The following is a 26,174-nucleotide window of genomic DNA, read 5'->3' as shown; positions in this document are numbered from 1 at the left end:
AGAAGCGCTGGGGTTGCAAGGTGGCTTTTGCTCTTGTTCTTGGGTTCCTTTTTGGCAAAGGAGACTCCTCTGATTAGGGCAACGACCCAATGGTCAAGTGGCCCTCTCCTGTTATAGGAGAGTCAAAGGCTTAGGCGACAGCCCCAACAATGACAGTCCAAGGGGCGATGACCCTAATGGTCCAAGTGGCACCCTTCTGACATATAGGGGGCACAGGCAAGGGCAACAGCCCCAAAAGGCAAGTCTAATAGGCAACAGCCCCAACAGTCCGAGTGGCCCTCTCTTGGCAAAAGGGGATAACTGCCAGAAACATCAAGATGGCGCAAAGGGGCTAGCTGTTTTCTGCAAGAGGGAGGATGGCTCTCTAACATAACAACAGTACCGAATGGACCAGATTCCTCATACTTCGCTCACTGGGATCCACTCACCAGGATCCCCATGGGGCCATGCTCCCTCCATTTCCTCAGCACAGGACACACTGGTCTTAAATGGCAGGCAGTAGGCTAGTGCTCCAGGCACAGAGCAAGTGTTTTTAGCTCCCCCAACCAGCTGAGAAATTTGGAGACCTTGATCCGACTGCCGATTGCAGCTGCTCGAAGTCATAGTGATCTTGCCTACACCAATGAACAGTTTGTAGGACTCCTGCTTCCACCTTTATAGTCCATATCCAGACACCATTGTGATTTAGTGTCTGAAACTTGTACTGTGGGTGTCGACTTCTTTGAAGTGCCCTCTCCTTCACCCTGTCCTTAGGCAAAGGACAGTGTACCACAGCAGAGGCAGAAGAAGCTCCAATTTTGATTAACCCAAATTGCAGGCCAAAAGGGCAACTGGAGATCACATATGGCTGCTAGCCGACACCAAAACTTTCCTCACAAAATTTTAAAGGACTAAGCCTTTCGGTCCATCATGGTTCCCTGATCCTGCAGTGCCTACTTTATCAGACTCACCATTTCTCTTTACAATGAGCCCAGGCCCCATTGACCTGTAGCTCTTCCTGCCATCAAAGAGACCTTTGACGGAGACAAAGGATGCTATACGCTCTTCTCCTTTCTCCAGTGTTTCCCCCCCTAGCACTCAGGAATGTCAACAATCCTAATTTCAGGCATGGGGGTTGTTGCAGTCCTCACCTCAGCTAGCCTTTCCAGATCCTGGAATCCAGAATGAAAACCACTGGTCTCCATATCATGCACAAGCATATACACATCCCAGCACACACTTATGTGCCTCCTGGCACTACACACAGTCACCATGTGGGCAGAGGGTAGTTTAAGTACACATCAACAGAACTTTACTGGAGTGGGCCGGTAGGCACCATTCCAGTGACCCAGGCCAAAAAGCCTGTTCACACTACTGATTCTTATTAAACAGAAAACGGTTATGCTGCCATCACCGCACTCTTATCACTGAACTCCTGGCAATGGAGGTAGCCCTCTAACACTATGAAGGTACTGCTTGGGGCACCCCTCCTGCTTTAACAAGACCGCATTAGCATGAGGCACGCCTAGATCATGTTGCACATGTATGACCAAAAATCCATGCCATCCATACTGAGGCACTGGTGCAGGTCAGTGACTATGCAGGGGACGTTTCTGTTCCAACAGAATCAAAAGCTTTCACTTTGGGAGAAAGATAGGAGGTTATTTTGAAATTTGCAGATTAAATAACTTCACTTTTGCACGTTTTATTTCAAATCTGAGATCATACTTGGGCACATCAGTATACAAAAAATGAGAGAGTAGGAGCACAAAGATCAAGCATATACGCTCCTAAAAAACTCAATTAATATAAAGAGTATACAGTTCCTATTGAAAAAAGGAGGAGGCTGGGGGTACGAGGTCGGGGAAGCACAACCACCAGATCTGGGTGATCTGATAGTGCATGTGCAATGGCCCATACACACCCAGATGGGTAGCATGCTCCATCATAAGGCAGCTCCTCATTGGCCCGGCATTGTACTCCCCAGCGCGCCCCATCAAGGGGGCTCTTTGTTGGAGATCTTTTCATTTTGCCAGGATGACAAATGCAAGTCAGTGCTCAGTGCTTAGTCTTTTGGTGTAGATTGGTACGAAGTGAGTCTAAAAATCACTAAGGAATACCCTAACGTCTTTTTAATGTCTGGGTCCCCTTGTTATGGTTGAAACAATAAGTGACTAGAAATGGATATGATCCTAATCTAGTTCAAAATATAAAATCAGGTCAACATGTTTCTTGCCTTTTACTGTCAATGCTGATCACTGCAATTTGTCAGGACTGGGAACTAATCTATAGATTGGTTTACTACAGGTAATGTGATATAGGTTCTCCCAAACTCAATTACAAGTTTGTGCAATAATACCTTATTCAAAAAAACCAACCATGATTTGGTAAGCTACATACACCATCAGGAGTGGCAGAGGCCGTGCCTATCAGCAGATTCAGAACAGGTTGTCCGGCATGTAATCTCTCGATGGCCTACCCCTGTCTCTGCCATGGTGCAGAGACAGGGGTAGGTCGTTGAGTGATAGCGCACCTGATAAAATTTTCAGAACCTAATCTGCATGGTCTCTGACACTCCTAGTGGTGTATATAGCTTATAAAATTAGGGTTGGTTTCCTCGAATAAGGTACTATTGCACAAACTTGCAGATTGGCAGGCAAGATGGGGGTTTATAGATAAGTGGAGGCGAATGAAAGGCACATGTTAAGATCACTCCTCCTTTTCACGACTACACATACAGCTATACATATTTCTATGCACCACAGACATCCACAGCCTAGTAATCCAACATAGAATGTTTAGCTTGTACACTGTCATACCACAATCTAGTCCTTTTGCAGCAGAGGTGGGAGACGCCCCGCCCACGCATACCTTTCCTGCGGCTCAAGCCGGGAATCCATAGAAGACTAGGTGTGCTTAGAGGAGATTAAGGAAAAGATTGCATAATATTTTGTGGACAACACTTAACACGGCATCCCCCCCCCCCCCCCCCCCCCCCCCCCAACTTGAGCAGGATGCGTTCAAGGCAGTGATTGGGGGATGGAGCATAGCAGCATCAATGGGTTCAGGCACACCATGTTAGCGGAGGTAGAGAATTAAGGGATGTAGAAAAACAAAGGCTGGGACACCTTGAAAAGCAGTAGACCTTAATAGAGAATTAAGAGAAGGTGGCAGTCCAGGTCGAGAGGCTACGATGCTTCGACTACAAATGTTACATGGAGCAAGCTCATGCCGAAAAAAGCCAGCATTGAATCCTTATTAGCTTGGCTAGCAAACCCAACAAAGAGAGACGTGGCCACAGTCGAAATTGAAGACTGGAGTGACTCAAAGTATTGACAGGAAGAGATCAATCAGCATTTTGTTAGAGACTATGCCAACCTATATAAGAGTACCACATGGCATGAGGAGGGAACGATTCAGGACTTTCTCACACCACTACCCCTCCTAAATCTTACAGCTGAAGAGGTGGAGAAGCTGTGCAAAGATGTCACCATACAGGAAGTAAAGGCTGCAATTAATGGACTAGCACTGGGTAAAACCCCAGGCACAGATGGGCTCCCTGTGTAATTGTATACCACCTACATTCAGGAACTGGCCCCTAAACTAGTGGAACTGTACATGGTAGCTAGGACAATGGGATGCTTCCTCGGCTCTACAGCAGAGGCCCTGGTAGTACCACTCCGAACACCTGGTAAACCACAATATGACTGTAGGGCTTTTCGACCACTGTTATGCTCAATTTAGATTTCAAAATACTGAGTAGAATTTTGGCCACAAGGCTCCTCCCGTATATGACTAAATTCACCAAGACAGGCTACAACGGCCCCACTACTGGTCCACCAAAAAAATGAGATGCCTGAATATCTGGTACCCAGGCCCTGCAGGTCCTCGTATAACCCCAGCCCGCCTTAATACATGGAGCAAACGCACGACCCAACATAACGTTATTTGAACTGCGCAGAAGGAACTTTTAATAAAGGGAGTGCTGCTACTGTCCCGGTTTGCCCGCCTGTTCTCCGGCCGCTAAGCCACACCACGCCTCGCGGCCCCCGCATTCGCGGGTGCCGCTCGCAGGCGTAAGACACTGTTGGGGTCTTTTGCCACCTGGATTATCGTGCATTGGAGCACCAACGAGCCCTCAGGACCTGCCCATCCACACACGAAGGCCTGAGGCGGGACTGCGAGGACCAGCGTGCTGAGCGGCGCAGATTGGCCGCAGCTGGTCCTCTTCCCGCCCCCTCCATCTGTTAAAGCCTTCACGGATTGCGAGCTGCCTGGGTGTTCTCTCCTAACCTTGCAGGGAGTGCTGCTACTGTCCCGGTTTGCCCGCCTGTTCTCCGGCCGCTACGCCACACCACGCTTCGCGGGTGCCGCTCGCAGGCGTAAGACACTGTTGGGGTCTTTTGCCACCTGGATTATCGTGCATTGGAGCACCAACGAGCCCTCAGGACCTGCCCATCTACACACGAAGGCCTGAGGCGGGACTGCGAGGACCAGCGTGCTGAGCGGCGCTGATCGGCCGCAGCTGGTCCTCTTCCCGCCCCCTCCATCTGTTAAAGCCTTCACGGATTGCGAGCTGCCTGGGTGTTCTCTCCTAACCTTGCAGGGAGTGCTGCTACTGTCCCGGTTTGCCCGCCTGTTCTCCGGCCGCTGCGCCACACCACGCCTCGCGGCCCCCGCTTAGCGGGTGCCGCTCGCAGGCGTAAGACACTGTTGGGGTCTTTTGCCATGGATGATTTCGAAGCTCTCTCGGGCCTAAAAGTCAATTGCCAGAAATCTAGATTGCTCCCAATCGCTGGGGGCTGTGAACCACCGGAGGCCTGGTAGCCCTGTTGCTTCTCTTATCTGGGGGTTAAGATTTTCCATAACCTGATGGATCTGTTTGCAGGGAATGTGGGTTCAGCCATCAGGTCATTGCACTCCAATATAGATTCCTGGAAGACGCTGCCCTTGTTGGTAGCGGGTAGAGTAGCATTTTTGGAAATGGTGGCGTTTCCAAGGTTATTGTACTTCTTTGTGACGCTCCCCATTTGGATCCCTAGAGCGCTCTTTGCCAAGTTCGGCTCCCTGATAACAGCATTCATATGGGGGTCGAGCTGAAAGACATTGGCCTTATCCATGTTGAAACGCCAGACGCTTGTCGGGGGCCTGGCAGCCCCAGACTTGGAGACTTATTATTTGGCAGGGTAGCTGCAGTGGTTCACACAATGGCTTGCAGATACAGGATCACATAGTGGGGCCTTTTGTCCCACAACTGGACGTGCTGATGAGGGTTTTATTGAAGGCCAGCCGTCCTGTAATGGATGCTACCAGGGAGCTCCAATTAATGGACTGCTGCTGGAACCGATTTCTTTAGAAGACACGCAGCCCAGTCCCATTCTCACCCGACCTACCCATGCTGAAAGTTCAGCCCAATGGCAGACAGTGGAGGGTGGTGGAGGAATGGCTAGCTACAGGAGCGATAAAGGTTGTGGATCTATTCCAAGAGAGGGAGCTTCTCCCTTTTGAAGACTTCCACTCAGAATTCAACCTCCATCAGGGCCACTTCTTGCTCCACAGGGCAGTGACGGCAGACCTCCGACATCTCTTGAAGACAGGTACATCAGAACCAAGAAACCATAAAGCTTGCCAATATATTAACCTATTCATGGGCACAGTTAAAGTTGTCAAATGCGTCTACAGAGGAATTTGGGCAGACATGCTTTAGCCACTGGCTACCCTGCGGGCAAAATGGGAAGAGGATCTAGGAGTCCCCATAGCAGATATAGACTGGGCGAATATACTTGAGAGAAACCCCCAAGGTCTAGAAACCCCCAATTTAAACTGATTCATTTCCACATATTGCATAGAGCGTACCTCACCCATGGGCGTATTAATAAATACTTCCATACAGTAGATGCAGCTTGCCCATGGTGTGGGGAGGTGGGAGCGGATATCCTGCTTATGCTCTGGAATTGCCTTGTGTTTAACAGCTAATGAGAAGAGATTACTAACTTGGTTGCTTAAGTCATGGAAAAAGTAATTCCTTGCTCCCCGGCCAATTGAATGCTGGGCTGGTTCCCCCATACTTCCAAGACCCAGGTTACCAGTAAATTTCTCTACTTAGCCTTTCTTTTGGCAAAAAGGAAAATTACGAGGCACTGGAAGGCCCCAGGGGGACCCTAAGTAACCGCATGGAAGAGGGAGTTGTAAAGTCGGGCGGGATGCAAAGGGAGAATACTGTTACGAGAAGCTAGATGAGGGATTGGTTCGTTGGGAGGCAACAAGGGCCTGGGAAATGCTAGTTGACAGCTTGAAGGGCCCCAAATTAGACTAACTGGATCCCTTATCTGTGGGAACACCTGTGAGTCCATTATAGCTATAGTCCTCAGTAAATCCTTCGAAGGGCACCTACATCCTCTATGCTCAGATATGTGGTTGGCTCCTAGATCTCTTTTGGGATCTTCGCCCTTGCTTCGGGTCCACCGAACAAGAGATACCAGCACAGCAATAGGAGCACATGTGGATGAGACTCATGGGGGGAGGGAGAAGGTTACAGCTACTGAAGGTTGAATGGTGGAGCACTGGACTTTTGATAATCATAAGAAGTATGGACTACTATGATCATCTAATGAGAAGAGTCGATGGGATGTGTAATGTGTAATACCATGTGATGTGAAACCTCAAACTTAATAAAATGTGTTTACAATAAAAAGATTGAGGACATATTTGAGCAGTAAAATAATTATTTCCCTACAAGTCAGTGAAGGTCAATTAGATTTCTTTAAAGCCATGGAGGCTCAGGCCATCAGATTATCTTTTCCCTTTACTTTTAACAAGCCAATATATTAACAAAAATGTCTCATGTGGATGACTGTTGTATTTTGGAAACTGTTAGAAATAAATAGTTGAGAATGCAGTTTACAGTTTGGGATTCCTTTACAAATCAGTAAAGGTGGCATTCCATTGGTAAACAGGATGTAGGAAAAACTCATATTTAATAGTTTTGGATGATAAAATTAGCTTTCATTGGATACCTACAGAATACTATGTTTAAGAGTTTGCTACACGTGTGTCTAGTTAAGAGGGGTGGAAAAACAGAGTTCTGAAATGCCAATGTTTACTGTTGCAATCAAATTATCCTTATCTGTAAATCTAGTTCTCTTCCAAGGGAATCTTCAATGTAGTCATAAGCATTAAACTGTACCACCTTTGTGCAGGATCCCAGAGCAAGAGAACTTCTTATAAAAAAATATACACTGCGTGAAAAGTAAATTTGTAAACACAAATTTTTTTACCAGGCTATTGCAGACTACATATGCTTGTTCCTATTACTTACCTATAAAAAGAAGCCTATTGTAAAATCAGAAAAAGTCAATAGCTACACAAGTGACCAGGTTTAAATAGACTTCAGCCCACAGTAGCTGGAAAATGTGTGCTTCTCTTTTAAGACAGATGCAAAAACAACAGTTGATGGACAGAATGCAGAACAATGTCATACGTTCACCCGAGTACAGAGATATGGGCCTAAATCCATCGTTTTTTTGCACTCCACACAACCCTAGTTCAGACATGGCCATACGCAAATCAGCCTCGACCCTTTGCCTCATGGGAACAGTCCAGCCCGAACTGCCAAGCCATGTCTTCCCGGGAACGGAATCAAGCATCCTAGGACCGGTTTCTGGCTATCAGCCAGGATAGCTTGACTCCAGTGGTGTGGAGAGCAGGGGACTCACGTCATGATTTTCTTGATATTGTATCCTAGGAAGACTTCCTCAGAATTATGAACTGCTGGGAGACCGACTGCTTTAACGGAGATTTGGCTGAAAATAATCCTCGTGGACAGCACTTTGGAATGTGTCCCACCCAGCTTGTTAAGGTAATGCTTAGTTGTTGTGTTGCCTTTCACGAATCAATAAAGAGTCTGACTTGAGTGAAATTCCTTCCTGTTTGGGTGACTGATGTGGTAAGATTTCTCCTTTTCCAACCAGGGTATTTGCTTCTGCAGGTGATCCATAAGTGTTCGACATACCGGAAGGGATAGAGCATTTTGATGAAAATGAACTTCCCCTTGAAGGTTATATGAGCGACACCTCCATGGAAGAGACTGAACTGCCACCTCCATGAGGCCTACCTGTCTTCCCAGTTACCTGAAAATGAACAGCATTTGGTAAGATAGACACTGCTACGGAGGTCTCCTCTGTAACTGGAAAAGCAAAGGTTAGAAAATGCATAAAGCCATTGGAATCCAGCAGGGAAGGTATCTCACAGGCATCGGATGCAACGTCTTCCAAACGGGGAGACATTTCAGATGGGTAAAAGAATGTCTGTGGAGGCCACCTCCCTCTCAGTTTATTGTTGTGAACCCTCCTGCAACTCCTACCCTGCACTTAGGGGAGGGGGTTGGAGGGTGGTTAGTTTAGGCGATTAACATGAAATGAAGATCAGATTCTAATTCTGCATTTCTATCTACTCAGTGGGATGTGGCTGGAGCAATAACATACTTATGCAGGTATTTCGAAAAGACAAAAACTCTCCATCGTGAAGTGCCAATACATTAGCCATGTATTGTACAATCTGAATTTGGATAATATAGGCCTTTCTTGTTTTTGTAAACGTGAAAAAATAAATGAGTTTAATCTGTTAACATAGCTCAACCCACCAACATGGTTAGAGATATCTAAACAATCTTCTGATCAGATTTTGAAAGGATTTTATTCTTTTGAATGGTAAAAGTGGCATTGCTGAGTAATGAATGCTCAGAATCTCAACGACCTCAATAATTAAAAGCTAGATTTACTGCACTTTTCGATGGGATGGCTAAGGAGTGTGTGAGGTTAAGGAGTATGTTCTGGCACCTTTGCAAAATGGATAACTGCCCTCAGTATACCGATAGGTGCAATTCACCCTCACAAGGTCCTTTTTTTGTTTTCTCAGGAATTTCTACCCCACATCTCCATATAGCAAGTAACGAGCCTAATTTGAATCAAATCGTACAACCTGCGATGATGTGAGTCACCAGGCTTTGACATTGCCTTACTGTGATGCTGAGACCATGTTCAGAGGCCCTATCATTCTTTAACTCCTCCGCAACAGCAATGGGTTTCTCTGTCCCAACAATAGCTGGATACAGTACTCCTGCGAAAACACATCCACATAGTCGAACTATTCACTATCGGACAGTAGGATCAAGGGGGGGATTACATAGTTAACCTCCTCAAAGCATTGAAATCCAGAGGTAAAGGGATTAGTTTTGGCGTGCATGTTTGATGGTATATTCAACTTTTACTAAACACTTGGATTCACTCATTCTGATGTTTTCTCTACGGCAAATCAATAACTCCATTTCTGTGGGTAGGGTTCAACAAGGTTATTTGTGCCACCTCCTATTTCAAAGAAACATTTGACTATCCAGACTATAAAGTTGCCCAACTAACAAATATCACAATCTGTCACATTAGAGTACATTTAAGAAATAATGTTCAGATGCTCTTAAAAAACAGTGTTAATGACCGGATCTTGAATATCAACCATGTTATGTAAATTAAATCTCTTCTTAAAGTTTCAAAGTAAAATATAAAAAAGGTGAGATATTTCCAGTAACAGCAGCTAAAAAAGTGATCTATGCGTTTACCGCCTTCGGAGCTGAAGTAATGATATCAAACAGGTGACTGAGGACATCTTAAAATTTAGATTTCCTAATAGAGGCAAATTAATGAGGTATGCGTGTAATTTACTCCTTCTGCTGGGTCATTTAATAACCGAAGGTGTGGACTGGACCGCAAAGACTTGTACTGTAATAGCACTACAATGCTCAATTTTAATTGTATTCGAAATTGTATTAAATGGCACCATATCTTATGAACAGATTACCTTCATAAAAATAAAAAAGCTTAATCTTGTTATTCTTCATACAGCAGCAGCCTTGCGAAGACATAAGCACTGCTCTCCCCACATCTCAATCCACATGGCCGCTATGTTGCAACTGCCTGTTAAATGGATTTGTGCTTATGACTATGATAAACAGTCAGGGCCGACTAATCTGCGATTACATTGAGATTTCACTTTGGATAAAGCTTGTGAATAATTAATATATATCTTTATTTCACCAATTAATATAAGAAAATGAGTACAAAAGATTAAAGCACTTCTCAAAAGGTGGCATCATATTTGCTCCCTGACCCTTCTTACCATCCACGTGTCCCTTTGTAACAAAGAGAATCCCCTCAATTGAGTCAATTAGCCACACGTAAAAACACATCCTAGATGACTTGGATAAAGAAGCAAATACCCCGGCAGGGTTTGAAAGGTGAGTCCAATATGTCTTCTTAACATAAACGCGTAAATTTTTCAAAGGAGGTTGTGAAATTAAGTCAATCATGCCTCTTGATCACCCCTCGTTCCTTTAAATTAAATACACAGCTAGACTGCAAACAGTGTGTGGCTTCCAGATGCTTGGCTATTGCTTTTAACATGATGTAAAAGCGTAAGGCAACAGACCCAAAAACTTGAGTTATAAACCAGCCTTCTGCACTTTGTTAAGCAAGAGTTACTTGCTCAGACAGTCCTGAGTGACACCCTGGGCTGCCAACTCAGCGAGCACATTGTCCAGATATTTGGGATCAGGATACCCGTGTCCACTGATGTTTGAGGACATCTCAGTCTTATGGTGGATTTCGTTCCACACCACAGTGTCTCCCTCTCCTGTGGTACTGGAAACACCAACAGTGAAAATTAGACGCCGGTTCCAGGCCACCTGTAACAGTTCCAGAACCTGGTGGAAAAAAAATATATAGATTGAGACCTAGAACCTCACTTTCTCGTGTGCTTATAAAATTCAGTAGCACTGTATTTAAGAATGATTTCTCTAAACATTGTTAGAAGTTACTCAGGTCATGAATCATTTTATCCACAGATTAATACTTATTTATACCCACAAGTTTAATGCCTATAGTACGAGCAATGTCAAATTCTGGCTAACCCAACTGACCGGGCAAACACGTTTTGATAAAGCAGCTATGAGATGATGACCAGTCATGAAAAGACAAATCATTAAAAGATCCAGCATTAGGATAAGAAACGTAATGCACCCTTAATAATATTGCATGGTGGTGCTCCCCAGTGTAGCCTTATGCAGTTTCAATAAATTGACATGTTAACAAGATAAATTGAAGAGCAAATATGCTCCAGCATAGTTCATACTGAGAACTGGAGATATCAGTATTCGTGAGTGTGGATACCAAAGTAGTTATCTTCCATATTTCAAGTGGAAATACCATAAAAAAACATGCAATAGTTATTTCAATCCACTGCTTGAAAAGACCATTTTAAAGGGTCAGGGGTTGCATCGGCAACTGTAATGACTTGCCATGATTGTGTATGCATGGGCTATGTGAACATATTGTGGAGTTGTGTGTGGCTAGCGAGAGAATGTGATAATACATAGAATGGTGCATGCTGCTGGAAGCTTTGGCCATTAATTAGGGAGGGAGGATGGAGCCCTAATAGGAGATATGTTGCTGGGGGTGGGACTATGGGTCAGATTTGCTGAGCTTTTAACTATTTATCACAACAGTGGTCCCTATTGAAGAACAACAATGAAGGGAGAAATAAATACAAACCCGATCAGTACTGAATTGGTAAAAACTCATCCAGCTGGACAGAGGTTCAACGTTTAATTTAGAGACAGTTGTTAAGGATTCAGCACAAGGATACTGAAAGTGGGACACAAGCCTGTGTCCTACTACAAAGACATTTGGACATACAATTTGGGAAACATAAAAGGAGGGGCTTCCGGCAATGCTCACGGTTTGTTTTCTAAACAAGTTGGTAATTAAGCAAACAAATCGCAAGGAACGACTCTGCATAAACAAATAGTGACATCAATAGTATATGTATGAGACGTTTTAGGTGTCTACGACGTTTCGATCCGAGAGATTTGTCTCAAAACTTAAGAAATGTACCAAAGCAAATTATATATAAAGTTAAACTGAACATACGTGAAATTGTTGGACACAGTAGGGATGGGTGAATGTATGTCATGATATGTGCAGGCCTGACGACAATATTAACAAGCACTTGCAATGCAATAGGTCTCGCATTAGGAAAGTTTGAGCTATTGGTATTGTAAATGACATTTTTTATTTATGTGTTGGTTTTGAAAATAGCGAAATTAATAGCTTTGCCATTTACAAAGCCAATATGTTTAACTTTCGCAAATGTGACACCTATAGCATTTGTAATGCAATATGTGTTGTATTTACATGACTTAGATGTATTGATATTACAAATAACAATGGCTTTTATTACTTTTTAATAATTAATTCTAAAATAAAAGCTATTGTATTTTATAATGGCAATAGCTTAAACTTTTGTAAATAACTTGTGAAGATTATGTTCAGTGTATTTTATTGTGACGAAAATCCAAGAACAGAAGTGAAATATTAACATCTTTTTGTGACATTTGTAATAATGCTTGAAACATTGAGAGAACATATTTGAACCAGTTGTTGAATGGTTGCACAGATTGATGCTGTGGTGGCGCTGAGTGATGTGGTGGTGACGAGTGATGCTGTGGTAGCACATAGTGAGGTTAAGGTGCTCCTGAGTGATGCTGCGATAGATAGAGTGAGTGCGATAGAGTGAGTGCGATAGAGTGAGTGCGATAGATAGAGTGCGATAGATAGAGTGAGGGCGATAGATAGAGTGAGGGCGATAGATAGAGTGAGGGCGATAGATAGAGTGAGGGCGATAGATAGAGTGAGGGCGATAGATGGAGTGTGGGCGATAGTGAGGTGGCCTCGTGGTGGTGGATGTGGGTGTGGTTGACGTGGTGGTGTTTGAGGACGTGGTGGTGGTTGAGGACGTGGTGGTGGTGGACGTAGTGGTGGTGGACGTGGTTAGAGCCACTACACTTGTTGCACTATTGCTATCTAAGCCCGTGCAACAGCCCCAAACACAGAAAACAAATTACAATTTACTGGAACTGCATTTCTAGCTTTTAAATTTCCTTTCTCCCTACCATGGAAACTTCGGGAAAGAACAACAAAAGTGAAATATTCATAAGGTAATCCAGTCACAGGCAATCAGTAAACCAAGCTAAAGGAATGGTGTTCTGTTACTAGATGGGCCAACTCTAGCAACAAATTCCACTTTTAGCATTTTTAAAAATACTGATTTACGGTACTTCTTAAACATCACAACACTCATCAACTAAATAGGAAAATTAAATGTTCTAGTTTTCTGTCACGGTTTATTAAAAAATGTAATGGTGATTTTTTGCAATTCGCTTTTATAAACTGAATTAAGCCAATGCACCGTTTAAAAGAACGGCGGTATTCCATTTAACATCAGAAGATTGAGAACACATATCTGGCAACGATTCCAGAATTGTCACTTTTAATGTTGCCAACAGATTATAGCGATGACAGATGAAACCATTGGGCTCTCTTATAAGTATGGGTCAAGTGTGGTGGTTGGTGAATCCGGCGTCGCTATGATTCTAAACGTGCTCTTCTACTGTGTCCATGTAGTACATTAACTGGCTTGTGCTATTTTACACAGTGCCTTCGCTCTTATTGGCTATCCTGCTCTATCCAGGATGACAATTCGACAGTCTACGCTAGGCCATGATAGGTTGGGGGTGCTTGGGTGCACCGCACCATTGTAACTGCATTGTCTAGATGTGTTTAGCTGTCTCCTCTAATTATGCATCAGTAACTTGACAGTCCCATGTCATGGGTGACATTTTTAGCCAAGTCCCAGATGTTTTCATCAGCAGTAATGTGCATACTGAGATTTCAGAGCCTGCACTTATATGTTATAAGTGAAGCTACAAGTCCCAGAATGCAACTTGATTAGGCTAATGGTGTTAAAAACGGCAAAGTGGCACTTGACATTGGATGCATAAGTACCACATTTTTTAAATAAAGACCAATAAACCAAAGTGAACCAATCATCAAAGATCACTGACTAAGGACTGGGTAAGTAAATAAACAAAGGTGGTCTAAGAGTGTGCCAGTCACTCGGCCATCATTCTCACCGACACAAAAGTGGCCTAAAATGGATCTAGCCCTATTCAGAAAAGATCTGTGCCCCACTGGGTGACCGCTCACAGCGCGAGGACACTCAACCCTTCTGTGCTTCCTGCGCTGTAGAGCAGCACTCCACAGCATGAACGTCAATGTTTAATGTAATAAAAACTACGCTGGCAGGACACACAACTTTGCATGCCAAGCTCAGACGAGACACAGGCAGGGTGAGGAGCAGAGGGACCCAACACCAAGGAGAGGTTGGGGCAGAACGTGACTCAAGCTATGAGTTCACAAGTTTGTTAATGTGTTTACTGTGGTGGTAGGAGTGCGGGGTGGAAGGGTAAGGGAGGAAATGACAGAGGAGTATTTAGAAATGGATACAAGAGAGGAAACAAAGGATAGTGATGGAAAAGAGGAAAGAGAGGAGAAGAAAACGTGTCTGAAAAGTAGATGAAAAAAAGGAGAGCCAAATCGGGATAGAAAAGAGAACCAGAAAGGGAACAGCAACAAGTTATATCAGTACAAGTGCAAGTGTAAGCCCAGTAAAAAAAATCAGGTTCCTGCAAGATTCTAACCAGGACAAAAAGGACGCAGTCGCAAGACCCCAAGCTCCCCATCCCAGACCCAGCACATAGACTGGGAGCGTGTCGCCCGAAATGCACTCAGTCCGCTGTGCCCAGCGACGATAGAATATAAACAAGCAAAACAGAAAGCAGCTTGACATCCGGCCCGGGGAAGAGACCTGGGAGGGCGAGGGCTGCCCGCGCATTTGCTGTCCTGCAACTTTTGCGTGCCTTGCGGCTCGCGCAGGCAGCGCCTGGCCCCTTCCGGGGCTCCCATGCTGAAAGAGAGCTTCGGCGCCAGAGAGGAAGTGCTGGGACTGAAGTCCCGGGTCCCAGGAGGGGACCCGGGTGAAGAGCGGGATATAGCAGTGCAGGGCTCCCATGCCTATGGAGAGGGCCCCGCGTTGTGCAGCAAGAACTGCAGAAGAGCTGGAGTCCTCCTCCTGCAGCCAGCCACCGTTTAGGAGCACGCCCACCCCGCAGACCGGGTGAGTCAATGGCCCAAAAGTTACACTGTATGGGAAGCTGGACAGGAAATGTGCGCGTGGCTGTACGCGCAAAAGTGAAACTGTATGCTGGCGATGTGCGCGTGGCTGTACGTGCGCGTCCACAGACCACAATCTGCTCGTGCATTGGTCTGTACCACTTGGGAAGCAAGTCAGTCACAATAGATCTCGCTGGCGACAGCGCTTTTGCGCTACATCACCAGCGAACAAGACCTAATAAACGCAATGTGCACGTATGGCACCACTTGTGCCCACATAACCTAGAAAATGCCAGGCAATGCAAAGTCAATGCATACCGTAATTTGTGACCTCATAGCAGCACCGACATCAGCAATAATGATACCAATGTATGCCATAATTCATGCTAGTACGATGTTACTGTTGTCAATAAGAACAATGTCAGTGTACGTTCCGATCAAAGTAAGCATATCTTTGAAAATACCAGTAAGAGCTATGTCAATGTACAAAATGACAACTGTATGCGCCAGGTTGATAATGTCTATAAGAATGATACCAGTGTCCTCCCCATTAACCCAGATTCAGATATACGTGGTCAGGCAGGTCTTGCGACCCATGCCCACACATAACGGTTAACAAGTCACAGGTGGGGTCCCTCATAAATTACAGGCAACCACACACCAAGGTAAAACCTTGATTGATTTAACCCCTTCGATGCTTGTGACAAGGTCAACTCGTCATGGGTGTTACCTGCGCTGTGCATTTGACGAGTTGACCTTGTCACATAACAAGGGATTTTGAAAATTGCAGCGCAGCACGGGAATATACAGCAGCAATGATGCGGTTAACAGATAGCTGCACCACAAACAAGTTCGACGTAATAGGACCAAGCCACGCTTTGCCAAAGGCTTGTGTTCCTCAGAAATACCACAAAGCTAGATACCACATGAAGATAGGTACACTCAACCAATCAGGACACAACATGCACACCACTAGTAGCAAACACGCGCCTCTCACACTGGTCAGCTGGACACACATACACACACACACTGGCCCACATTAGCTCTCCCCGAGATCAAGAGTCATCTGTGTCCTTATCAGATGTGTCTGTGTAATTGATTTGACTAAGATGCTCTTTTGGAATGTAGATAACATTTTATTGTACCTCATGAATTGCATAAATTGACTGACAAAATGTTGTACATCAAGATATTCTGAGCATACACATTATGTCCAGGCTCTCCCAGCTGCAGTGTTTAATTAAACCAACTAGTTCCTTTTTTGCCTAACGCCTCTTGTCTACGTTTATTTAAGGTAAATTCATAGCCGAGCTACATGTGGGTGAGCCAGCCAGGCGAGATTGGTTCATTGAGCCAGACTGCTGTAGAAGGAAGGACCTCAGCCCGAACTGATTCATGTGTGCACAAAAGAACAGTAAGCAGACGCCATAACGGATGAACAATTGTTACTTACCTGTAAACGGTGGTTCTCCAGTATTGGTGACTTTCATATATTCACATGCTTGAATATTCTCCGTCGTCGAAGTGGGAGCCCCACAGTAAATAAAATAGCAATAAAACCAATAATATATGTATATAAAAACATAATTACATGCATTCCAAAACCATAAATACTTATAAGTACTAAGGTTAGCATTAACACATAGGAATACATTAGAAGAAAAGAACACTTTTATAGCATATCCATGTCATTATATTAGTCCAAACTACAGCCAATGAGGCGCAAGCACCCCTCTCGAACCTTCTCCTCAGAGGCTCAGGGGCCCTCAGATTTTCGTAGCACAAGAGTGACAAAAGAGTCTAGGAGGAGAAGCGAGCCTCTGAGGGAAGATGGGTGGGTCGCATGTGAATCTATGAAAGACACCAATACTGGAGAACCACCGTATACAGGTAAGTAACAATTGTTCTTCTCCAGTATTGGGGTGTCTTTCATAGATTCACATTCTTGAATAGAATAGTGAGCAGTAACAGGTGGCCGCAAGACAAAATAGCAGTGCATTGGCATGAAAGTGCAATGAAATGACAAAGCTGCCAGACAGATAATAGTCGAAACCATACAGGCGGAGGGAAGGTAAGAGACTCGCCTTATTTAAAAAGATTGCGAAGCACCGCTTGGCCCACTGCTTTATCAGCTTCGTTGATCGCCTCAAGGCAGTAGTGCTTTGTGAAAGTGTGTCTGCTGGACCACGTGGCTGCTCGACATATTTGGTGAATCAGCACACCAGCAAACAGGGCAGTAGAGAATGACATTGCCCTGGTGGAATGAGCCCTCACCGTAGATTGAAGAGGCTTGCTGGCCTTCTGATGACAGAATGAGATTGCTGAGGAAATCCAACGTGCAATAGTTGGCTTGGTAACAGAACGCCCCTTGCACATGCATCCGTATGCAACGAACAGTTGATCAGACCTACGAAAGGGCACTGTCCTGTCGATGTAGAATTTAAGGCATCTTTTAACATCCAATGAATGCAAACGTTGCTCCGCCGGAGATTGGGGATTAGCGAAGAAATTCTTTAAGAACACTGGTTCATTGAGGTGAAAATCAGTTGGCACCTTAGGCATGAATGCCGGGTTGGTGTGAAGTACAACACAGTCCGATTTGAATTGAAGGAAATGAGGCTGAATGGTAAAGGCGTGGATATCACTCACGCGATGCGAGGAGGTCAAAGGAAGAAGGGCCACCTTCCAGGTCAAAATTTTTAATTTAAATCCGCTTTGTGGATGGGCTCAAAGGGCGCCTTCATCAATTGTGCCAAAACATTGAGATGCCAGGTAGGAGGAGGACGCCAAATGGGCGGGAACATCCTGAACAACCCCTTGAAAAACTGCTGAATGACTCTGGAAGAGTAGAGAGAGGAAGACCCATACTGCCTAAAACGAGATGTTGCAGCTAGGAAGACCTTCAAAGTGGAGTGGGAAATTCCTGATTGAGCCAACTGCAGAAAGAACGGCAGAAGCTGAGCAGTGCACAGGATGGATGTTGGCAGATGCACACCAGTGACGGAACCTTTTCCACTTTAGCTTGTAAGTCTTTACTGTGGACGGAGCTCTCGCATTGGCAAGAACGTCTCTAAATGCTGGCGAACTATTCAAGTGGGCAAATTCAAGGTGCTCAGGTTCCAGGCAGATAATTTGAGAGAGGAGGGGTCTGGATGACAGATCTGACCCTTGTCCATTTTGAGGAGATCCGCTCGAGGACGAAGGAGGATGGGTTCGCACTGTGAGAGAAGCAGCAGTTCCGAGAACCACGATTGTCGAGGCCATCTGGGAGCGATCAGGAGAATGTGGCACGGCTGTCTCCGCATTTTCCATAACACTGGAGGAACCAGCGGAAATGCGTGAGCGAATAGATTGCACCAGTTCATCAAAAGGGCATTCCCGCATGACCCTTGATGGGGAAGCCAGCTTGCACAAGACTGGCATTTCCGGTTCACATGGCTCACAAAAAGATCCATATCCAGGCGACCCCACAGCTGAAAGATGAAGTCCAGAGTCGGCTGATGCAACTCCCACTCGTGGGTCGAGGACGCGGACCTTCTTAGGGAATCCGCTAGGATGTTGGAAATGCCTGGTAGGTGAACCGCTGTCAGGGTAATTTGGCGACTGAGTGCCCAATCCCAGATGCTCTGTGCCAGCTGAGAAAGGAGCAGTGACTTGGTGCCGCCCTGTTTGTTTACATAGTGCATACCAGTGGTATTGTCGGTTTGAATAAGCACTGATTCTCCCTGGAGTAGACGATGGAAAGACTTGAGCGCCAGGAAAATGGCCATGAGCTCCAGTCTGTTGATGTGCCAGGAACGTTGAGACAGGGCCCACTTGCCCTTTATAGATAGCCCCTGAAGATGCGTGCCCCGGCCTTCCAGGGAGGCATCCGTGGTAAGGACGAGCTCCGGAGCGATGGTTAGGAAAGAAGTACCGGCAGCGATGTTTGACGGTTGAGCCCACCATTGGAGAGCGGACCTCATCCGAGCGGTCAACAGGACCAGATCGTTGAAAGAGCCAGTGACCTGACGCCACTGTTTGTCCAATTCCTCCTGAATCGGGCGACTCTTGAGCCTGCAATTTGGAATCAGGGAGATGCAGGAGGACGCCATCCTAAGAAACGACTTCAATACACGAACTGAAACGGACCCTTTTGAACAGGTGAGAGCCACTAGGCGTAGAATCCGCAGCGGACGCTCGTGAGACACGAATGCTTTCCCCAACAAAGTATTCAGAGTGGCGCCTAGAAAGGTCCTGCAGGGAGCTGGATCGACCTGAGCCTTCTCGTGTTGATGGAGAGACCGAGGGAGTGAAATAGAGTCTGACAGAATAGAGTGTCCAGAGATGACTGATGGCGAGATTGCGACTGAATGAGACAGTCGTTTAGGTAGGGAAAGATTTGAACGCCCTTCAAACGTAGATATGTCACCACAGGGGCCAGGACTTCCGTGAAGACGCGAGGGGTGGAGCGAAGGTCGAAAGGCAGAATTGCAAGTCTCTGTGCCCTACCCGGAAGGGCAAGTACTTCCGGTGTTTTGGAAGTATCGGCAAGTGGAAAAAAGCATCTTGGAGATCGATGGTGGTCATGAAGTCGTCCTTCGAGAGAAGGCGGAGAATGTCCGTGAGCATGCGGAAGGATTGGCACTTCAGGTGCTTGTTCAGGTCTCTTAAGTCGAGGATCGGACGCCATTCGTCTGACTTCTTGAGGACAAGGCAAAACCGGGAATAGAATCTTATCCCCTTCTGAGACTTGGGTACCACTTCGATGGCACCTTTCTGAATCACGAGTCGAATTTGTTGAAGGAGCTACTTGAGATGAGCTGGAGGTGGACCATTTGGAGGAGTGTTTGGAGGGAACTTGACAAACTCCAAAGCATGGCCTTTTGATGCAATGTCCAGCATCCAAAGGTCCGAGGTGATTGAAGACCAATTGGAAAAGAAAAGGGAGATTCGACCTCCAACTTTGAGCGGGGAAGGCAAGTCATTGCTTCTTAGAAGCGGAGCTTCTGTAGGAAGGCTTTCCTCTGTAAGACTTGGTAGACTGTCCTTTTTGATGTTTTGAAGTGCGTCATCCACATGCTGGCCAAAGAGTGATTCGCCGTCAAAGGGCATGTCGAGGATTTTCGCCTGAACCTCCTGGTGAAAATAGGTGGAACAAAGCCAACCCTGACGATGTAAAACGGCTGCCCCCGCAAGCTGACTAAAACCAGTGCACGCAATGTCCACTGAGCAGTCGATAATCTCTGATGACGCTCTCTCTCCCTCCTGAAGAATCTTGAGAGCCTCTGCTATGAAGGGCTCAGGAATGAGGTCGATAAAAGAAGACATATCCAACCACATCTGGTGGTCGTAGCGCCCCAGAATGGCCAGAGAATTCGCAGCCCTCACGGTGGTAGAAGCCATAGTGGAACATTTTCGTCCAAGGGCATAAAGACGACGTCCCTCAATGTCAGGAGGAGCGGTAATAGGAGAAGACGGATTCCTGGAACAGCGCTGTGCGGCTGGGGTGATCACGGAATCGGGTTTAGGCTGCGCTACCTATATTTCTTCTCCAAACGAGGAAGAAGCGCCGGAACAGAATTAGGCGTCTGCATCAGTTTGACACCCTCGTTCCAAATGAAGTCAATTATGGGCACTGTCTGGACCTGTTTAAAAGGTTGACTCTTGAAATCAAAGAAAACAGTCCTCATCATTCAGAACCATAGGAAGCTTAAAGCGCAGCGCCGCTCGTTCCATAAGTTGGTGAAAACCATCTATACGAAACAAAAAGGTGCCAGAGGGTCTATCAGAGAAATGAGGACTTACAGTGTATAAAGTACAACCAAGGAACAAGGAACACCTAGAGCTGACCTACGAATAGTGGTGTATACTGACAACCTAGATAGGTGGTCAGAATCACCCATCAGTCACCACTCTGTACCGCCCTTCATCATTTGGGATATTTTCAACACCATCCATATAGGTATATATTGCTCAGTAACAAAGAGACCTAGGTGTAATGAGGAATCTTAACTGAGCAGACAATGGTATGGTGGGCTACTCCTCTGGGCTAGTGAATGGTCAAAAAGTGTTGTGACTGGGGAAGTGCATTGCTAAAAAAGGTGAAAAAGAAATGATAATAGTGTGTGTAACTTAAAAATGGATGAGGGAACACAGAAAAGACTTTATTCAGGTGATGCTCACTCCGCTAATATTAAAAAATTGTTAAAGACAGTTCGAGAAAATATACTGTCTAGAGGTGGAACTGGGTCGACATGTTTCAGCAAACAGGGGACACCATTGTCCTTGCTTTCATCAGGACCTTATTAACAATTAAGAGCTACTGCATATGTGAAATTAAATAATAAGTGACAACTAAAATATGTGCAACAGACAAGTACAGAGATCACCTGCGAAATCCAAGTGACACGTCTCCTCAATGACTCACAGCTTATGTTGTTCACATAGCTTGTAAGTAGTGAAGGCCTCACCCCACCTGGCAGTGGCTCAGGGTTTAGAGTGAAGCACCGCTCTCTCCGTCGGTACTTCCTTGTTGGCATCCGAACCAACTAGCAAGGGATAGCCTGGCACTGGGCTTGAAACAGGGTTCACCTAGTCCCCTGGTGTCAGCAAGGGATAGCTTGGTTGCAAGTCAGTTCGCATGGGCTCTGGGTTTGATTTAGAGCCAACATCTCAAACTTGATTTTTTAGTTACAAAATCCTTAGGGCTGTCGATTCAAACACTGATGCACCTGAAAGAAGTGAGCGGTGTTCACTATTTTCTCTCCGCTTGGATCGCTGGGTGTTAGGAAGTGATACACAGCCCCATGGTGTTCTACAGTGAATAATTCGGCAGTTACGGAAAAGAATTCGGACCTGGGTGAATCAGATATAGCTTGAGTCTGGCCACAGAGGACCCATAATTTCAGGTTATTCCCTTTTCTCTGATCAAATTGTTGCAAATTTTGTCCACCGAGTTTAAGTGACAGACTGTCAGGCTCACTAGATCTGTGTGTTGTGTAGAGCATCCCCTCTCCTTGGGCTATAGGCACTAAAGGAGGGCTCAGTGTTGTGGACAAAATATTTTTTTTGCCAGCCTTTGCAGTCTCTTTTACAACTTTTCAGTGTTTTCATTTATTTATGTTGTGGTGCTTTGAATTTAGCAAAATCATGCTGCATGTTTCAATGTTATATCTGTTATGTTATGTTAATAATGCAAATGCTACTTACCAGTATGCATCTGTTCTTGGCATGTAGGGCTGCTGACATTCATGTCTGTGCATAGATCGCCGCCTAGTGTTGGGTCCGGATGATTGCACATTGTTGTCCTGGAAGAGTCTTCGAAGTATCACGAGATAGGTGGCTCCTCCCCTGGACTACAGTGCGCATGGGCATCGCCTCCATCCCCAGATTGTTTTTAGCCATTGGCCGAGATGGAGTGAACTATGTGAGTGATGCCCATGCTATGAGCATATATAAATATGAATACTGCAGCTGCTACAGGCGCCGGGGAGGAGGGCGGGCGATATGAATGTCAGCAGCCCTACATGCCAAGAACAGATGCATACTGGTAAGTAGCATTTGCAGTTCGAGGCATGTGGGCTGCTGAATTCATATCTGTGCATAGAATACATAGCAGTCCCTCCATTAGCGGCGGCCGCCCGTGCCAGCTGCAGCAGTTTGAAAAAGTGTCTTGAGAACAGCCTGACCAACAGCTGCCTGCTGTTTAGAGTGCACGTCTACACAGTAATGTTTAGTAAAAGTATGTGTGGTAGACCATGTGGCTGCCCTACAAATATCCTCTAAGGGAATGTTCCCAAGGAAAGCCATAGAGGCCCCCAACTTTCTGGTGGAGTGGGCTCTTGGTGGAATAGTGAGCGTGCGTTTAGCCTTAGTGTAACAGATCTGAATGCATTTTACGATCCACCTAGCGATACCAGCTTTGGAAATAGCGTTACCCTTGTGGTGTGAGGCAAATGCAACGAAAAGTTGCTTGGTCTTTCGAAAATCCTTTGTCCTGTCAATGTAGTACATTAACGCTCTTTTAACGTCAAGGGTGTGGAGCATCCGCTCCGCCAGCGACTCAGGATTTTGAAAAAACACTGGCAACTCAATTGTCTGGTTTATGTGGAATTGAGATACCACCTTGGGTAGAAATTTAGGGTTAGTGCGGAGCACCACCCTGTTGGCATGGACTTGGAAAAAGGGCTCTTGGATGGTGAGAGCCTGCAACTCACTAACCCTCCGTAGCGATGTAATTGCTACTAAGAAAGCCACCTTCCAAGTCAGAAACTGAAGCTCACAAGAGTGTAGTGGCTCGAAAGGAGGACCCATCAGCCTTGTAAGAACCACATTGAGGTTCCATTCTGGAGCTGGTGGTGTCCGCGGTGGAATGACCCTTTTGAGTCCTTCCAGAAAAGCTTTGATAGCAGGAACCTTAAAAAGTGATAAGTGTTGCCTATTCTGGAGGTATGCGGCCATCGCAGACAGGTGAATGCGTATGGAAGAATACGCCAAATTGCATTGGTACAGATGGAACAGGTAACATATGATGTTCTGAATGGAAGCATCTAGCGGGTTAATGTCGTGGTTTGCACAATAAACGACAAACCGTTTCCATTTAGCCGCATAACATGCTCTAGTAGTGGGCTTTCTTGCCTCCCGAATGATGTCCATGCAATCGGGGGGAAGATTGAGGTAGCCAAACTCTAGGACTTCAGGAGCCAGATCGCCAGGTTGAGCTGTTGCGGATCTGGGTGCTGAATGTCGCCATGGCTCTGCGTCAGAAGGCTGGGTGTGAGATGAAGCCTTTGATGCGGTACCACGGAAAGTTCCAGAAACGTGGTGTACCATGGTTGGCGAGCCCACGTTGGAGCAACCAGCATGAGAGTCATCGAGTGCTGCCTGAGCTTGCGTGCCACCAGCGGTATCAGAGGTGCTGGGGGAAAAGCGTACGCAAATCTGCCTGACCAGTTCATCCATATCGCATTGCTCTGCGATTGCGGGTGTGGGAACCTGGCGGCGAAGCTTTGGCATTTTGAGTTCTCCCTTGTGGCGAACAGGTCTATCTCTGGATGACCCCACCTTTGGAAGTACGGTTGGAGTACTGACGGGTGTAACTCCCACTCGTGCATTTGGTGGCTGTGCCTGCTGAGCAGGTCCGCCATCTGATTGTCTTTGCCTGGGAGATGTTCTGCCATCAGGAAAATGTTCCTCTGAATGGCCCACTTCCACATGCTCTGAGCCAGATGAGACAGCTGCGGAGAGTGTGTGCCCCCCTGTTTCTGAATGTAGTACATGGCCGTCATGTTGTCCGTCCGGATCAACACGACCTTGTTGCACAGATGTACTTTGAATGCCTTTAAGGCCATGAAGATCGCCATCAGTTCCAAGACGTTGATGTGCATCTTCCTTTGCTGTAGTGTCCATAGTCCCTGCACTGTGTAGTGGAGTACATGCGCTCCCCATCCCTGGAGAGAAGCGTCCGTCGTCAGGATAATCTGTGGCACAGGCTCTTGGAACGGTCGGCCCTTGCAAAGGTTTTGTGGATTCCACCAATGCAGAGAGTTGTACGCCCGACCGCTCACCAACACTAGGTCTGTTAGTTGCCCGTGAGCCTGAGTCCACTGACGTGCCAGGCACTCCTGAAGCGGACGCATATGTAACCTCGCGTGCGGGACAATGGAGATGCAGGAGGCCATCATGCCTATCAACTTGAACACTTTCGCTGGAAGCGAGTGCTGAGGTCTGAATCGTTGGATCAGCGTCTGAATACTGGCGACCCTCACTGAATTTGGCTGCGCAGTGGCTGCCAGAGTGTCTATTGTCGCGCCCAGATACTGCTGTATGTGGGCGGGCTGGAGATGGGATTTTGGGTAATTCAGTGAGAATCCCAGATCGTGCAGGAGATGAATGGTGCGGGACACGTGGTCTGCGCACTGTTGTTCCGACTGTGCTTGAATGAGCCAGTCGTCCAGATAGGGGTAGACGTGGATGTTTTGACGTCTTAGATGTGCCGCCACAGTCGCCAGGCACTTTGTAAAGACCCTGGGCGCTGTGGTGACCCCGAAAGGCAGAACCCTGAACTGGTAGTGCTGGTCTTGAATTGTGAACCTGAGTTACTTCCTGTGTGAAGGATGCAGGGGAATGTGAAAGTATGCATCCTTGAGATCCAGAGTAGCCAGGAAGTCCCCCTGCCGAAGCAGAGGGAGAACCTGCTGCAACGTTAGCATATGGAAGTGTTCTGACAGAATGTACCAGTTGAGGGGCCTGAGGTCCAGGATGGGCCTGAGGGATCCGTCCTTTTTGGGGATTAGAAAGTACAGAGAGTAAACTCCTGTTCCCCTTTCTTGCAGAGGCACGAGCTCTATTGCCCCTTTTTGCAGCATGACTGTGACCTCCTGCTGCAACAAGTGCAAGTGCTTGCCGGACATAGGACAGTTTTTTGGAGGTATGTTTGGTGGAGTGGAAGTAAGTTCCAGACAGTAACCGTACTGGATAAGAGATTTGACCCACCTGTCCGTGGTGATGGATTTCCACGCGGGCAGGAACTGCTGAAGTCTCCCCCCGACCGGTGTTGTGTGGTCGGGGGGCAGTGACAAGGCATCACTGTTTGTTGGTGGCGGAGGACCTGGAGCTGTTGTTTCCACGTCCCCTGCCTTTGACGTTGTTGCCCCTGTAACCACCTCTACCCTTGTTGGTGTATGAGGTCTGGGTATTGCTTTTATAGTACTGCGTGGATTGCTATGCCTGACCCCTTGAGGTGCCTCTGTTATTGGAGCGGCGAAAGGAACCACCCCGAAACTGCTGGGACTGGAGGGCCCCCATAGATTTAGCAGTGTCCGTGTCTTTTTTCATTTTTTCAAGGGTTGCATCCACTTCAGGGCCAAACAGGTGGTCTGGATTAACTGTTTGATTTAAAATGGTTGTCTGTATGTCTGGTTTGAAGCCTGATATTCTAAGCCAGGCATGCCTACGCAGTAACACGCTAGTGTTTACAGCCCTGGAGGCGGTATCGGCCACGTCCAGCGCACACTTAATGGAAGCGTTGGTGATTAGCTTCCCCTCCTGAATTAACATTTCAGCTCCCTCTTTGTACTGATCAGGTAAGTGTTGAAGAAGTGTTTCTAGGGTGTCGTAATGCGCCCTATCGTAGCGTGCAAGTAGGGCCTGCGT

At 46.3% G+C, this 26,174-nt stretch overlaps 1 protein-coding gene across 2 annotated transcripts in view; it reads right to left on the bottom strand.

Moving 5' to 3' along the window:
- Window positions 1-10,040: 10,040 nt before the first annotated feature.
- DTX2 (deltex E3 ubiquitin ligase 2) overlaps window positions 10,041-26,174 on the bottom strand; it is a 634,388-nt gene continuing 618,254 nt past the window's right edge. For both annotated transcript variants that reach the window (XM_086954786.1, XM_086954785.1), the window contains one exon: window positions 10,041-10,732. In XM_086954786.1, coding sequence (XP_086810912.1) covers window positions 10,508-10,732 — 225 coding nt within the window. In that variant the 3' untranslated portion in view covers window positions 10,041-10,507. The remainder of the gene's footprint in view (window positions 10,733-26,174) is intronic.

This window comes from Lissotriton vulgaris, chromosome 2_1, assembly GCF_964263255.1.
Source record: "Lissotriton vulgaris chromosome 2_1, aLisVul1.2, whole genome shotgun sequence".
Classification (NCBI taxonomy): Eukaryota; Metazoa; Chordata; class Amphibia; order Caudata; family Salamandridae; genus Lissotriton; species Lissotriton vulgaris.
The sequence above is the reverse complement of the archived record's forward strand: the minus strand, read 5'-3'. Positions and strand labels throughout refer to the sequence as shown.